Genomic DNA, 15,704 nt, shown 5'->3' on the forward strand with positions numbered 1-15,704 from the left:
GGCCGCTGTTAATATGATAAATACGTCATTTACCTTTTGTTTTTATTATTATTGTAATTTATTTATTCATTATGTTTATTTTGTTAATTCTGCCAAATTGTTGACAAGTAAATTGTTGTTGTTACTTTTTGTAATTTCCTCACATTCACTTGACCAATAGTAAGTCAAACCGTAAATAGCTTAACTGCACTAAGTAGATTAAATTATTACATTTATTTTTTATTATTCACTTTTTGCCTCTTCCGCAGTTCAACACTTCAACGGCTTTGTTGTCTTCATTAGAATAATTGAATATTTCATAAACGCGCACCGATTTGGCTCAGAGGCGGCAAAATGCGTTCAACACTATTCTTTTGTTGTATTTCTTTTTGTTTTTCGTTAAATGCGCTTTGTCTATATTTTACAATCGTATGGCTACTCGACGAATTGCGATTCGTAGCAGAACGATATCACAGCCGACATCGCTGCTACATTTCGTATATTCGCGCATGATTCACCACCCGCTCATATGCACGCACAGCCACCCACACACACATTTCTATGTGCACACACTCCACAACCCAATTCATTTTGGTTTTACAAACAAATACATGCGCTGCTGTTGTTGCTGTTATTATTGTGTTGTTGATGCGCAATGTGAATTTCTTTGTTGTTTGCAAAAGACGCTGCTTAGCATGCGAGTGGGCTGGGGTAGGCTATTCGCGAATACAAAGATACATATGTATGTACATACAATCATATGGAATGGTTTGTTTAGAAAAGGAGTGTCGGCGTTTTGCTTTCTTGGTTTGTTCGGTTTTTTTGTTTGCTAAATCTTTATTTGGTCATTGAGGTTGTCCGTCGTGAGTTGCAATGGCAAAGCTGTCTGTGAAATCAGCTACAAACCAGTTGTTGTTATGGCGCTAAATTATTCAAAGTCGATATTGATCTTGATCATTGGTTAATTTTAGATAAACATTTGGAATAGTGTGTTAAGGTGTTATATTTATTCGAAAGTCAGAAACAACGCGTTTTTATGATTTCTTTATTATTATTTTTGTTTTTTGTAAGTGCATTTTATTTAATAAATAAATATAAATAATGTTGATTTTAAGAATTAAGAAGAATTAGAAGAATTTAATGCATTTATAAAACTGCTGATTCATTTGAAAAATTTTAGATTTTCGTGATCTACTAAACGATCTCCAGGAGGAGCTCCGAAAAAAGATGTCGGGCGATAAGGAAAAATTATCTGCTTAAAATTTTCTAAAATCCCAAAAAAAATTACCTTAAATGAATACAGGTAATGATTGAATTTTGAGTTTTAACAATTTTACGCCGCCCCAAAAACAAAAAAAAAAATCAGAGCGGCTTAAAATGTAAATTATTAGGAAAAATCGTATTATTTCGACCAATACTTGACAAATATATGGATGTTCACGTAACCATTTGAAGAAAAAACGCGGTGGCGTTTCGAGAAAAACTCTTTTAAAGTTTTGGGAGACGATTTCCCCAAAACTCTTACAAATACGCTCATATTCCCAAAAGTATTTACCGGATAAAAAAAATATTTCCTCCAAGTATACCTACAAGTTCTCTACAGTCATTCCAGAGACTTATTTCTTAGGGAATCCAAAGCGATTTATCTTGTAATTTTGAAACGATGATTTCAACAATAAATTTCAAAAAGCTTTGTAAATATTTTTGGGATTTTACAATGACGAACTTATCGGCAATTTTAAATGAAGACGGTTCATTGATAATAATAGCCTTCGTTTCGTAGCAACTTTGGATGCCAATCATCCATAGAGAATAATTCAATTTCTTAAAGTTACATGTTTTATGAAATAAAATTCTCAAATAAAATATTGTTCAAGCCAGATTAGGTTCAAGTTTGTATAAAATGGATTATTTACAAACCTTAGGTTGTTTAAAAATGCTTTCAGAACATATCAAAATACATATCAAATACAGTATCAAAATTTACGGTATATCCACTTTTAAGTCAACTCAATAACAGATCAGAATCAGAGGTCTTTAATAAATCTTAAAACTTTAGCCATTTTTCAAAAAATTTGTGGTTTGCAAATAATTCCCCAAAAAAAAATTTTTATTCATATTCATATTTTAATTATTAAAAAAAAACACTTTAACATTCTTATTACTGATAATATTTTTTCATAATATCCAATTAAATATTTTTTTCAAATTTTTGTACAAAATTAACAAATTTAATTTCACTAAAATTATTATCCCCTTTTTATGGTGCACACATAATGAAAACTAAGCAACACTGTTCTTGTTGGATTTCTTATTGGCTGAGATCATAACAAAGCACATAAATATTATACGTGTATTTTTCGCTTTGCCGGAAGTACAAAAACAAAATGCACTTAGAAACAACAAACAAAACGATACAATTATTTATGTTTTCTAATATAATAATATAATATTAAAAGTAATGATATAAACAAACGGCAGAAATAGAATGTGAAATAATGCAAGAATCACTGCATATTGATATTTTTAAGAAATTATAGAAGAAATGCAATAACTTTAATTAAATGTGCTCATATTTCTATTTTGCAAATAAACACGCAACGTAAACAAAATAATTAAATATTTATGTATGTATGTACATACATATATGTATACATACATATGCATAAATGCACGTTTGTATAATTTTCAATTGAATTTTCTATGAATTCTTAGTTGCTGTGTTTTGTTGTGAAATACAAATCCTAAATGCGTATGTGAACAACTATGACGTTTTCTTTTCAACCATCTTTCGTATTGGAGCTGGACTTTAGGGTTGTTTGGCTATCGACAACACTCAACATATGACCAACTGCATGACACAGCAACAAATAACATTACTTTACTACACCAGCTGCAAGTAAACACCATTAAAAACAACAACAACAACAGCACAGCAACAAGCGCTGCACTTCGTTGGCGCACATTACCAGCTGCTACATTGCACTTGTCAAATTCCATTTTCTAATCACTGCCATTTATGAGACAAATTCTTTAGCTATTTTCATATTTTAACAATTTTAACTCTTCAGCCAACATTTTCAGACACGCACAAGTATGTATATACACTCTTATTTGTAACACAATAATCAATACAAATATTATTAAAAAAAAAAACTTTAGCTAGTGCCGCTCCAATTGGATTCACAAGCAGAGAACAGCGAACGACAACGTAGCAGCGCAGCAAGCAGCACGGGCTTTCATTTTATTTACGCCATGCCATTCGCGTATAAAAACACTTTGTACATTAAAAAGAAAAAACTGATAATCCAAACGCCATCATAATTTTCGACAGACGTGCGAAGGTACAACGTTTAACCGCAAAACTTGATTTCTGTGCACTTTGCACGTTTTCTTGCCATTTGCCGTTTCATACCTTCGTTCGTTTGCACGTCGTCGTCGTCGTCGACGCAAAATTCAACTTCAAACACTCACTAAATTAAAATGCCGAAATAAGCTGCGATTGCACAAATCAAACGTTGAATAAAAACTCCGGCTTTTACCGAACGCTTTGTTACTTCGTTTTATCAATAGATCTTTAGTTAATTTCACTTAAATTCAATGTATTTATCGTTTTCACTTCACCTCAAAACTAGTCTACGGTGGATCTACGAAATTTTTGTGTTAATTTAACAAAATTCTTAAATGAACTGAACACACACAACAACTACAACTCGCTGTCATACGAGTTTTGTTGCGTTTGCTTTCAGTTTTCGTTCGTTGAAGATATTCACCATGCTAAGTATGTTGAAATGCTGTGCTTAGATAAAAGCTTTGTCATATTGAAAAGCTTTTTTTATTGGAAATGAGAGCGCGAGAGTGAGTCATGGGTTGTATTAAGATTTGGTTAAAACGTAGTAGGCACATTTTGAGAAATTAGTACTCGTTTGAAAAAAAGCATATAATATATCAGAGGTTAGTGGCCTTTCCGCCATTTTAAATAGGTATTTGCGCGCTCAAGTGATATTTGCCAAATATAATATATTCTGCATATTTTAGTACAGCATTAATAGTTTTTCAAAGTTGTCATGCTAAAAGCAGCTATTAATGGAATAATAGTGCCACCCTAGTACTGAATAAAAATTCACCCTGTGATAAGTTCAGGTAAAAACAGTGGCTATGCATAAAAAATAGTCAAAGTTTTAGTGTAAATGTAAAAAAACAACTTTATCAGATTAACTAAGTGCTATGCCATAAATTTTCATAAAACTTATTCATAACTTCCATTATACATAAAGTCAAGGTTAGTTGCTAATTTTTTATATTAAAAATGGGACTTGTTAGTCAGGGCTAACTTAAGTAACACAATATCCATGATATTTAATTAATTCAGTTCTTTAGAAAATATGAAAGGGTTCTTAGAACATTTATGCCTTAGATTCAGTGAGTGACCAGAGTTGTTATCAATGGGGTTTGAGAGTATTACCGTAAGAGGGACACTGAGAACTGAAGAACAATGTGTTGCGTTCCTTTGCTAACTTAGTGTTCTTCTGAGCATGAGTTTTGACGTTTTTGATTTAACGGTTATCTAATCCCCGTTAATATGGTAAGGTTCAGATAAGTTGTCATTGCGGTTATCAAACGGTAAGACCAGTAAACGTATTTTTTCGACGGGGTAGGACCATAGGAAGAGGGGTGTCGGATGTGTAGGGTTAGCTGGGTATGCAAAGATGGTTGAAGTCATGCGGGGATTCGTTGCATTCTGGATGTACGTTTCATATGTCGGGGTCGATTCTGGATAAGTAGGAGTTTAGCATGCTATAGTATTCAGAACGGAGCTGCGCAAGGGTAAGTCTCGATTCTCGCGGGGAACTCGAGTTCTTCGTCTGAAATGAGTGGTGGTTTGACTCCAAGTACGCTATTCACTAAGAGGAAGTCTTAGAAGGTGTTTATGGCTTCACCGTGAATGGCAGTCAGTGCGTGTCTGAAGTTAGTTGCGTCCGAAGTCTGGTCGGCGTATTGTCTAATGTCGTCGACGTAGTTCAGGAAGGACCTCTCAATGCTCCTAAGAGGAGGAAAACACCCTAGCAGAAACTGCTTGGAGAGGAGTTCATAATGCTCCTTAACTAAAAACATGCGGGCCTCACTGTGTAGATGTTCAATAGGAGACATCAAGAGGCATCCCTTAATAGTCCCTAGTGCAATGTTCTGACGTGTCTGTAGTTTCGTCGTCTGCGTTTCACTGCATTTAGGCGACCATATTGGTGCGGCGTAATTAAGGACCGGCCGGCCGATTGCCTTCTATGTTACCAGCAACTTTGTCTTTTCCCCATGTGTTGTCGGCTAGCGACTTGTGGACCAATGATTCTCCATAGTTTATTATATGAACTAATTCGAAAATGTTGCTCGTATGTTGGTACAACAACAAAAACACCCTGTTAAGCTCTTGTGAGGGGGTTTTACTGACCTATAACAGCTTATAAAAAACCTCTTAATTTACAATCTATATAAATTATGGAAAACTGAGTATTTCCTAACTTAAATCGATCGTATGTATGTACTAAGCACATGTAAAATTGGACTAAATGAATTTTTGGTTACTTACAAAAGAGTTTTATTAAGATCACCGATAAACACGAACAACTTATTAGCGTTTTTTGTGACAAGAGTGCCGTATGGTTGGAAAGGATCCATCAGAATATCTACTAATAAGTAGTAAGAAGAAAGTCATATTTAAAATTTTCTTTAATCAATAATTATAGCTGTGAAAAACAAACAAATTTAACAAAATTTGTACACAAGAGATGGTAAGCTATATCATATTGATTAACGATACAATTGATAGTTGATGATAGACGATTTCAAATAATATATACACTGTGAAAAAGTACACGGAAATTGTAATTAAGTTAACCGAGTAAATGATTCAAGTTAAGACGAAATATCTCCTGTCTTCAAACAAACAGTCGTCGCATTCGCGACTTGGCTCCCAAGTCACTGTTGACAGTCATAACTTTGAAGTCGAGTTCCTATCTTGAAACCAGTATTAACAGCAAAAACAATGTCAGCATTGAGCAGCAAAGACGAAGCTCAACAAGTTACTCATCACCTTCGTCCTGCTATATGGTGCAGAGGTATGGACCATGACAACATATGACGAGTCGACGTTACGAGTTTTCGAGAGAAAGGTTCTGCGGAAGATTTATGGTGCTTGGCGCATTGGCCACGGCGAATATCGCATTCGATAGAACGTGAGCCGAATGATATATACGACGACATTGACATAGTTCAGCGAATTAGAAGACACCGACTACGCTAGTTAGGTATGTCGCCCGAATGGACGAAAACGCTCCAGCTTGAAAATAGTACATACACTCCGTTGGAAACAAGGTGGAGAAGGAAGCTTCGCTTGGAATCTCCCATTGGCTCCACATTGGGAAAAGAAGAAACGACTGGCGCGCTGTTGTTAACTCAGCTATAACCGCGTAAGCAGTGTCTACGCCAGTAAAGAAGAAGAAATGATATTTCAAAAAAAAGTATTTTGCTGAGTTGCTTCAAAGACGGTCGAAAGATTGTTAAAGACATGCCTCGTTCTAAACGGACTTCGACCTATTCAACTGATTAAAATATTACAAAAGTGAAGGATATGATGCTTGAAAAACGTCAAGCAAGTGTTAGAGAGAGCTCGTCATATCTCGCGAGTCTGTTGGAGTGATTTTGTGGATATTTCACGTATGAAACGCGTTCTTGCTCAATTCCTCCCGATAAAGCTGATTTTTTTTTTTCAAAAAGAGTACCGTAAACAGGTCTCTTTGGACATGCCTGATTGTGCGAATTCCGATCCCACATTCATGGAGAGCATTATAACTGCCGATGAGACATGGGTTTATGAGTTTAACATGCAAACAAGTCAGCAATCATCGGAATGGAAGCAAAAACCGAGCCGAAACCAAAAAAAAAAAATACGCTAAAGCCGCTCAAAAATCAAGGTGATGCTAATTTTTTCGATCATCGTGGCTTGGTGCATCATGAATTTGTTCCGGAGGGACAGACGGTCAATAAGGAGTTCTATTTGGCCGTATTGAGGCGTTTGCGTGAGAACATCCATCGAAATCGGCCGGAATTGTGAAAGAACAATTCACGTGTTTTACACATCGAGCCACGATTGTGACCGTATTTAAAGCCAAAAATCAACCAGCATATTCATCAGATTTGACTCCGTGGGATTTTTTCTTGTTCCCCAAACTGAAATTGGAACCGTGGAACCCGTATTCAGTTGATCGAAGATACATATAAAACAAAATTCGCTTAACGAGCTAAAGGCCATCCCAAAAGGTGCTTATGAAAAGTGTTTCGAGGACTGGAAAAACATTTTTTACATCTACTTTCAATTATTAATAATTAAGCCTTTTGCGATTTATTTACAACTTGCAGGTACTTTTTTTGTAGACAATGAACGGAGAATGTTTATAATAATGTGCTGTTATCTATTGCACCGATAGCAACACGAGCCACCCGTTTAATTAATGTAAAAATTATATTCCCGATATTATATCGCCTCTATTTATAGTAAATAAAAAAAAACTGATATTAAAAATATAAATATATTTATTCTTTACGCTTAATTAAAAGTCTATCTATGAGGCTAGGAAATATAGTAACTTAACACACCCTAATAATAAGTAGTCACATTTCCACTTAAATCCGTTAATCCGTTGTTGCCATTTAGATACGATAAGAGAAAGAAAAACAGAAATAAATTCTACTAATTATGTACCGTTTCTTATCATATCGGTATTTTAATACAACTTTTTTTGTAAACAACTTGACTCTTTGTCCGCATAAATTATAATAATTTTTAGTAACTAAAAGTAGTTATCGTGGCTTATCGTATAAATAAACAGCAGTTTATAAAACTTTAAAGGTTGTCTGTAGCACATACATATGTACATATTCATAGTAGCAATCTATAAAATAAAATAAGTACTTACCTGGCTAATGTACCGACAACCGGTAAGATCGGGCATAATGTTGTGCTGATTATCAGCACTTTGCCAACTCTTTTCGTTGCCTGAGTTTAACGACTTCACAACCGTTATACTCTTATCGGGTTCTTTATTCTCCAATATCGCCTCTATGTCTTTAACCGGCGATAAAGACTCCAAACGCGGCAGATAATCTAGATCAATCATTTTCTTGAAGCATTCACCTTATGTTTGCTGCAAAAAAAATGCTTAAATTAATATTGTATATATATAATGTATTTAACAAATGGATAGTGACACTATGGTGTACGTTTAAGAGTTAGTATCCAAGGGTTTGTTTCCACCGTCTGCAGTTGAAAGGTCCAATCTATATTATAGCACTGCCTAAAGAAAAAAAGAGAGTGTTAATATAAAAAGTATTGTAGCCATGTATGTACATATGATGAGATCTAAAACGCTCTTTGAGAAAGATTTAGGATTTTCTTTTTCTTTGTAGGCCTCTCACTCATTGAGTACACAGGGCTATAACAAAGCTTCTACAGATTACATAATCATCATTTAATTTTTTCCACTTAAATACTTGTATAACAACATTAAAATGAATTTAGTTTTTCCAGAGCTAAACACAAAAATGTTCGAATATTTTAGGTTTTATTAAGGACTTTACAATATTAGCGTTGAGCTCGCCCAAAATTCAAAATTAGTCAAGGTGTGAATGTCTTCACTGTCAATTTGTGGCTCTAGAGAGAATTGTTGGCCGAGGAGTTCGCTAGGAAGAGCACCCTTAACCCAATTACAACGTCTTGAGAACGATCTAGATCTCTCTTGCCAGGGACCTATAGCAAGCGTTGGTCTACTAATAAAACCTGTGCGACTGCGAAACCTTTTTCATTTAGAGTAGATTGCAAGGTATTCATTGAACTACTTGCTCTTAGCAAGTTCTTACTGGAAGGCACACATGTGATAAGGCATAAAATCTTGTTGGCAGCAAATTGTCAAAGTTGTATGGGGGAAGGTGAGATAGAAACATTCTAGCACGTTTTCCTCCATAGTGCAGCTTTTGCAAGACTGAGTTTGAAACATAAACATACAACAAATATACCTTCGGCGAACCAGATGAAATAGCCGTAATTGATATTGGTCATCTCAGCAAATTGGTGATAGATGGCCTTTGTGATCCATATATAAGAGTATTTAGCTAACATCATAGACGGCTGTTTGGTATTCAGCATTCATTATTAGAGTGAAGAAAATACAGTAGCCCCAATTGAGAGGTCGAAATTCTTGAAAAGTTTCACAAAGATGCGCCGTTCTCAAGGGAAATTTTGATCAGCGATTGTGCCAATTTCTGGCTCAATTGGTATATAAACAAGCGAAATTGCCATATTTGGGACGAAGAGCACTCTGAAGAGATTTAAGAGCTGCCATTTCATCCAAAAAAACCAACGGCTTGGTATGGTTTGTGGATCGGTTCATATTGCTTCAAAAATGATGCCGGTGAAAATGTAACTATCAAAGGCGACCATTATCGCGCCATGATAACCGACTTTTTGATGCCTCAAATTGAAGCTCGTGAACTTGGAAATTTGTTTTCAACAAGACAGTGCCACCTCCTACATATCGGATCAATCATTGGATTAACTGAGAGAACACTTCGGTGAGCAGATAATTTCACGTTTTTGGCCGCTCGATTGACTATCAAGATCGTGTGATATCACAGCGTTAGATATTTTCCTGTGGGGATATGTAAGATCTAAAGTCTATGCGGACAATCCCGCTTTTATTCAGAACTTGAAGCAAAACATCACCCGTGTCATTCCCAGTTACCAGTCGAAATGCTGGAACGAGGCATCAAAAATTGAACTCAACGGATGGACCGTCTGAGACGTAGGCCCGTCCAACATTTGAAAGAGGTAATCTGTGAAAAATAAATGACAAAGACTATTCTTTCGAATAATAATAAACATTCCCCACTAAATTTCAAATTTCTGTATTTTCTCTTTACAAAAGTTGGGACCCTCGAAATGGATCACCCTTTATTACTGTCTTGCACCGTAGTTTGGTGTAGTCGTAGATAAGAGAGAGTTGATTGTTCTAGTGAAGTATATGTGATAAAATGGCTAAGGAAAGGTAAAGAGAAGAAAATATAAATAATCTAGATGAGATTCCTTATCGAAGTGCCATAATTAGAAAATGTTGTACAGATTAATTTTGAAGCGGATCTTTCAAGGGATTTCATTATAGATGCCCAAAAACACGTGTTTAGTCAAAAATATCAAATATGGACTGCCCTAACCGAAACAGTTTGCAACTTAACTGTATGTTAGTTGATGTTTTAAAATTTCGTATATTGATAACAACTCAAACGATAATAATTTCTGTTAAAAAACTATCGCACTTTAACTTGCTTGCGATTTGCAATATTGTGCCAATGCGGTTGACTCAAATATCAAAACAAAAAATACAAAGTCGTCCTAAAACTGGGCGAGGCAAGACACAATTTGGAAGCAGGAAAATACAATTAATAATTATGGTTTGGGATATCGCAAGTTGAGGAGTCTATTTTATCACGAACACAAGTATTTGAGTGACACAAAGCATTCAGTGAACGTTATGAAGTCATCGAAAACTTGTCCCATACGAGTCATCTAACCATCTCTATTGATTAACATTGAAAAAGTTAGAAAAACAATGCTTGAAATTTGTCATTTTGGTATTAACATCCCTTATGGATCGACTCAACACATTTTGGTTAATGGTTTCGGAATGCACTGTGTCAAAGCTAGACTAGTAACAAACAAATTCAATCTGTTAAAAAATGGCGTCGAGTTGAGGTCGGAAAAGAGATGCTTAACATATGAATGTAGCTGAGAACTCCGCAATCATCAAAGACGTTATTATTACGTGGGTTTACGAAAATAATGTTAAAAAATCTAGCGAATGAAGCTCAAAAATTGTGCCGAAGTCGAAAAAGTAGAGATCAAAAATCAAGGTGATGTTCAACGGTTGCATTGATTATTGTGGCGTAGTTGATGATAAATTTTTGTATTAAAATACATGAAAATTTTATTGTTTTTTTTTTGTTAGTCCAATAAATCAAAACTAGCGTCCTCTTCCTCTTTTTATTGGGAGTGTTTTTTACGGGACGGGTCCCAAACCCAGCGCCTTCTCACTTTAGCTCGCCTTCAAACTAATTTTTATAGCAACCAGAGGTTACTTGGTCTAAGACCGGAAGTCGTGAGCCGCTTGAGCCTTATGTAAAAGAACGTCTCTGGCCACTCCCAAGTAAATGGTGCTCGGAGAACTTTCCTCACTTGAGTTAACTTCCTTCCTTCCTGTTATATGGTGTAGAGACATGGACGATGACAACATCTGATGATTCGAAGTTACGAGTTTTCGAAAGTAAGGTTCTGTCATTCGAATGGATGCAAACACTCCATCTCTGGGAGTACTCGACGTGACCACACTTGGAATCTCCAATTGGCTCCAAACAGCGTAAAAGAAAAACGATTGACCATTTTAATGCTTATTCACCTTTTCGTTGAATTGTTTTATTTTTTCCGTTAAAAATTCTCAGCCGTTTAATTAGTTGTCAAATTTTAACTTTTTAGATTGGCAACATCAATGAAATTTCAACTTGAAAATTGTAGTTTGTAATGCCAAACGAGTTTGGTTGTTCTGATGTTGAATTGCTTTGACTCAATTCAACTGAGTTGAGTTGCAAATTGTAATAAGAATATACAAATTTAATGCACCATTAGGTGGCATTAGAGGCTTTTCAGCAAGTCATCTGAGTAATTCATACTACTATGGTTAACAAATAGTAAGACTTTCGCGTGAAAACCCATTCTGAGATGTATTATTTTTTAGGTGTCACGAATGTATTGAGGCCAAGGGGGATTACTTTGAAGGGGACGATTTCGATAGAGTAAAGTAAAAAAATTAACATTATGAACAAAGTCTTACTATTTTTTGCTCATAGTAGTATTACGTTCCAAACAGAAAAAAACCATAAAAATGTTTAGCTGCTGTCTGTTTATAATAAACACTATATCGTTGGTTAATTATACCCATACATACATACATAAGTATGTATGTGGATTTTTATTACTAAATTTTATATTATGAACACGAATACTCGTCATGCGGTATTTTAAGGTATTTAATCGCTGCCGCGTGTATCTAGCGTCATTTAAAGATCCATCTCTCTAATCGTTGGAGATTTGACAAAACAACATATCTCGACTTAGTATTTTTATGCTCTCAAGATTTAGGTGCTATTAGATTTTACAGTGAGAACCATACTTAAAATTAGCTGGAATGTTAAATATGGAAAACTGTTCTGAATGCTCTTAATGTTAAAAGTACCAAAATCAAATTAATTGTTATTGTAAAAATTCAGATTAAAATTGATGATTGTTGACTTGTTTGCACGTCAAACTCATAAACCTATGGCTCATCGGCAGTTATAATGCTCTCCATGAATGTGGGATCGGTATTCGCACGATCAAGCTTGCCCAAAGTACTCTTTTTGAAAAAAAAATCAGCTTTATCGGGACGAATCGTGCAAGCACGCGTTTCATACCCAAAATATTCAAACGGACTCGCGAAACTTGCCTGACGATTTTCAAGCACCATATCCTTCACTTTTTTCAGGTCGCAGGCATAGATACAAGACTCATTGCCAGTATAATACGTTTCATGATAATCCTGGTAGTCGGAAAGCATTGTTTCGCAGACGTTATCGCGACGTTGTTTTCCGAAAAAGATTGATTGATTTGGAACCAATGGCTTTCACTTTTCTTAGAGCCAAATAATCTTTAAAAATGATTTTCACTGATCCTTCCGATATTCCAAGGATGCGAGTAAGATCTTTGGTTGTTAATCGCGAAATTTAAATTAAAAGGCATTACTATTTTTTGCCCACAGTACATACACATCTATTCTTGATTGAAGAGTTTCATGAATTAGTATGTCTTCCTAGCAAACCCAAACATTAGAAAGCACGTTATCTTATCGTGACAATTCAATTTACTTCGTATATTTGTATAAGACATTTCGGCGGTCTCACGATCTGGGAAACATAAAAATGAAATGGTTAAACAAAAATTGAGTTGAACAGCTAAAAAACTACTGTTATTTTGTGATTTATTTACTTTAATTATTAATCTCATATCTGATGATAAGAATAAATACAAAGATGAAATCAACCTCAAAGATTGAAAATACAAATTACTTTATTGCCGCCGAAAACAAATCTAGTCGCTTGGTCAAGATCAGATTTGGCTTGAGTAATTATTGGAATAAAGTGTGTTTTTCAAGAGGAAATAAAGCGCTTGTAATTTAATGTTGTGGTCAAGAATTTAGCTTTATTATAAAGATAAGGGTTGACCATTATGGTTTAAGAATGATTTCGGAAAGTGACTGTCGTGGCTGACTCGAAAAAATTCCAGCGGAAAGACCCATCTTTCAACCAGTTTTTGCAGCGAATATGTCGGCAATAACGCGCTGAATATTCTCTTTCAAGCCGTCAATCGGCTAGGACTCTATTGCGCAGTTAAGCGACTTGACATAACCCCACAAAAAATTGTCAAGTGGTGTTAAAACGCACGATCGTGGAGTCCACTTTTTGAGGATATAACGGCATGCCAACAATGGATTGTGGGTTATCATGACACCAAATGCGACAATGTTGTTTTTGGGTACGACTATACCAAGAGTGGGCTTCAACGCTGATTTTTATACTCTCGCAACAAAGTTGCTAAGGAGAGTATTATAGTTTTGTTGACATAACGGTTGTTTGTAAGTCCTAAAACTAAAAGAGTCAGATAGATCAGGGTGACGAGTAGAGTTGAAATCCGGATGTCTGTCTGTCTGTCCGTCCGTCCGTCCGTCCGTCTGTCCGTCCGTCCGTCTGTCCGTCAAGCTGTAACTTGAGTAAAAATAGAGATATCATGGTGAACAAGGTACACGTATTCCATGGCTCCATAAGAAGGTTAGGTTCGAAGATGGGCAAAATCGGCCCTCTGCCACGCCCACAAAATGGCGGAAACCGAAAACCTATAAAGTGTCATAACTAAGCCATAAATAAAGATATTAAAGTGAAATTTGGCACAAAGGATCGTATTAGGGAGGGGCATATTTGGACGTAATATTTTTGGAAAAGTGGGCGTGGCCCCGCCCCCTACTAAGTTTTGTACATATCTCGGAAACTACTTTAGCTATGTCAACCAAACTCTATAGAGTCGTTTCCTTCAGGCATTTCCATATACAGTTCAAAAATGGAAGAAACCGGATAGTAACCACGCCCACCTCCCATTCAAAGGTTATGTTGAAAATCACTAAAAGTGTGTTAACCGACTAACAAAAAACGTCAGAAACACTAAATTTTACGGAAGAAGTGGCAGAAGGAAGCTGCACCCAGGATTTTTTTTTAAATTGAAAATGGGCGTGGCGCCGCCCACTTATGGACCAAAAACCATATCACAGGAACTACTAGACCGATTTCGATGAAATTCGGTATAAATATTAACGGTTTAATGATGGTTTGTGAAATCGGTTCACAACCACGCGTTCTTCAACGCTATTTTGAATTCCATCTGATTTCTTCATAATATATACATTAGGAAATGAAAACGTTCAATACTCGTCAAAATGACCTTGGCGCCACATAAAATAAAATTATTATCACTTTATCATGCGAGAGTATAAAATGTTCGGTGACACCCGAACTTAGCCATTCCTTACTTGTTTTTTTTAAATCGGGATGGGTGGCTATCTCTTTTTGGACCCATTCATCGCTCGTTTGACTTAGATTCTTGAACAAGTTAATGTAAAGCCCATAAAAACTTCCATGAAGTGGATGGATGAAGCCATTCCATGGTTTCATTTGGGACGAGGAGCATCCTGAAGAGATTCGAGATCTGCCATTTCATCCAGAAAAATTAACGGTTAATGTGGTTTGTGAGCTTCTACTGGCTCACACAGCCCATATTTCTTCATAAATGATGCCGGTGAGAACGTAACCGTCAAACGGCGTCTTTGGATTCAACAGGACGGCGCCACTTCACACAAATCGCATCAATCAATGAATTTGTTGAGAGAGCAGAGTGGGGGGTTATGTAAAGTCTAAATCCCGCTTTGATTCAGCCCTTGCAGCAAAACACCACGCGTGCCTTTCGCAAATTACCAGTCGAAATGCTCGAACGAGTCATCAAAATTTGAACGACAAAAACATCATCAAAAAATTTCATCGAAAAATAAACCAAACTAAAATTTTATTCATTCAAGCATCTCTTTTGGAACTTCTACTCGACGTCGTTTATGCAGAAGATTCAGGTTCAGTGTCAAGCAATGTTCAAAAGCGCTCTTGAATAATGAAGACGTCTGGTATGGCACATGTGTACACATTTATAAATATTTATATGTATGTACTATATACATACATATGTTATATATTGTTAGGAATCCAAAACTTTGAAACTTTAAAATTTTCATATTGACAAAAATTAATATTTATATAAAAATAAAAGTTGAAATAAAACGAATTTAAATAAATTCAAAAGACAAAACACATGGAGGGCTGAACGGCTACCTATCTGAAACACTTGTCAATCCAGTTTTATAACAAGTTATGTATGTGCTTGTGGATATATTAATACATATTTATTTATAAAGCATTTATCGTATGTATATTATTGTAAATATTTGCGACTAATTTGCACATGAATTGATTTGTCATCAAGCTGCTTGTACTGAAAG

General features: G+C 35.5%; 1 protein-coding gene across 11 annotated transcripts in view; it reads right to left on the bottom strand.

The window, feature by feature from the left end:
* LOC126751346 (segmentation protein cap'n'collar) overlaps positions 1-15,704 on the bottom strand; it is a 153,740-nt gene that overhangs the window by 128,474 nt on the left and 9,562 nt on the right. For 3 of the 11 annotated variants that reach the window (XM_050461538.1, XM_050461542.1, XM_050461533.1), the window contains exon 1: positions 3,454-3,671. Coding sequence is in view for 2 of the 11 variants with exons in the window: in XM_050461544.1 (XP_050317501.1) it covers positions 7,950-8,150 (201 nt within the window). In the remaining 9 variants the exon portion in view is untranslated. Of the gene's footprint in view, positions 1-33; positions 214-3,394; positions 3,672-7,949; positions 8,178-8,241; positions 8,328-15,704 lie in introns of those variants that run through there. The other 8 variants (XM_050461537.1, XM_050461534.1, XM_050461544.1 and 5 more) reach the window with 7 other exon arrangements.

Source organism: Bactrocera neohumeralis, chromosome 2 (assembly GCF_024586455.1).
Source record: "Bactrocera neohumeralis isolate Rockhampton chromosome 2, APGP_CSIRO_Bneo_wtdbg2-racon-allhic-juicebox.fasta_v2, whole genome shotgun sequence".
Lineage (NCBI taxonomy): Eukaryota > Metazoa > Arthropoda > Insecta > Diptera > Tephritidae > Bactrocera > Bactrocera neohumeralis.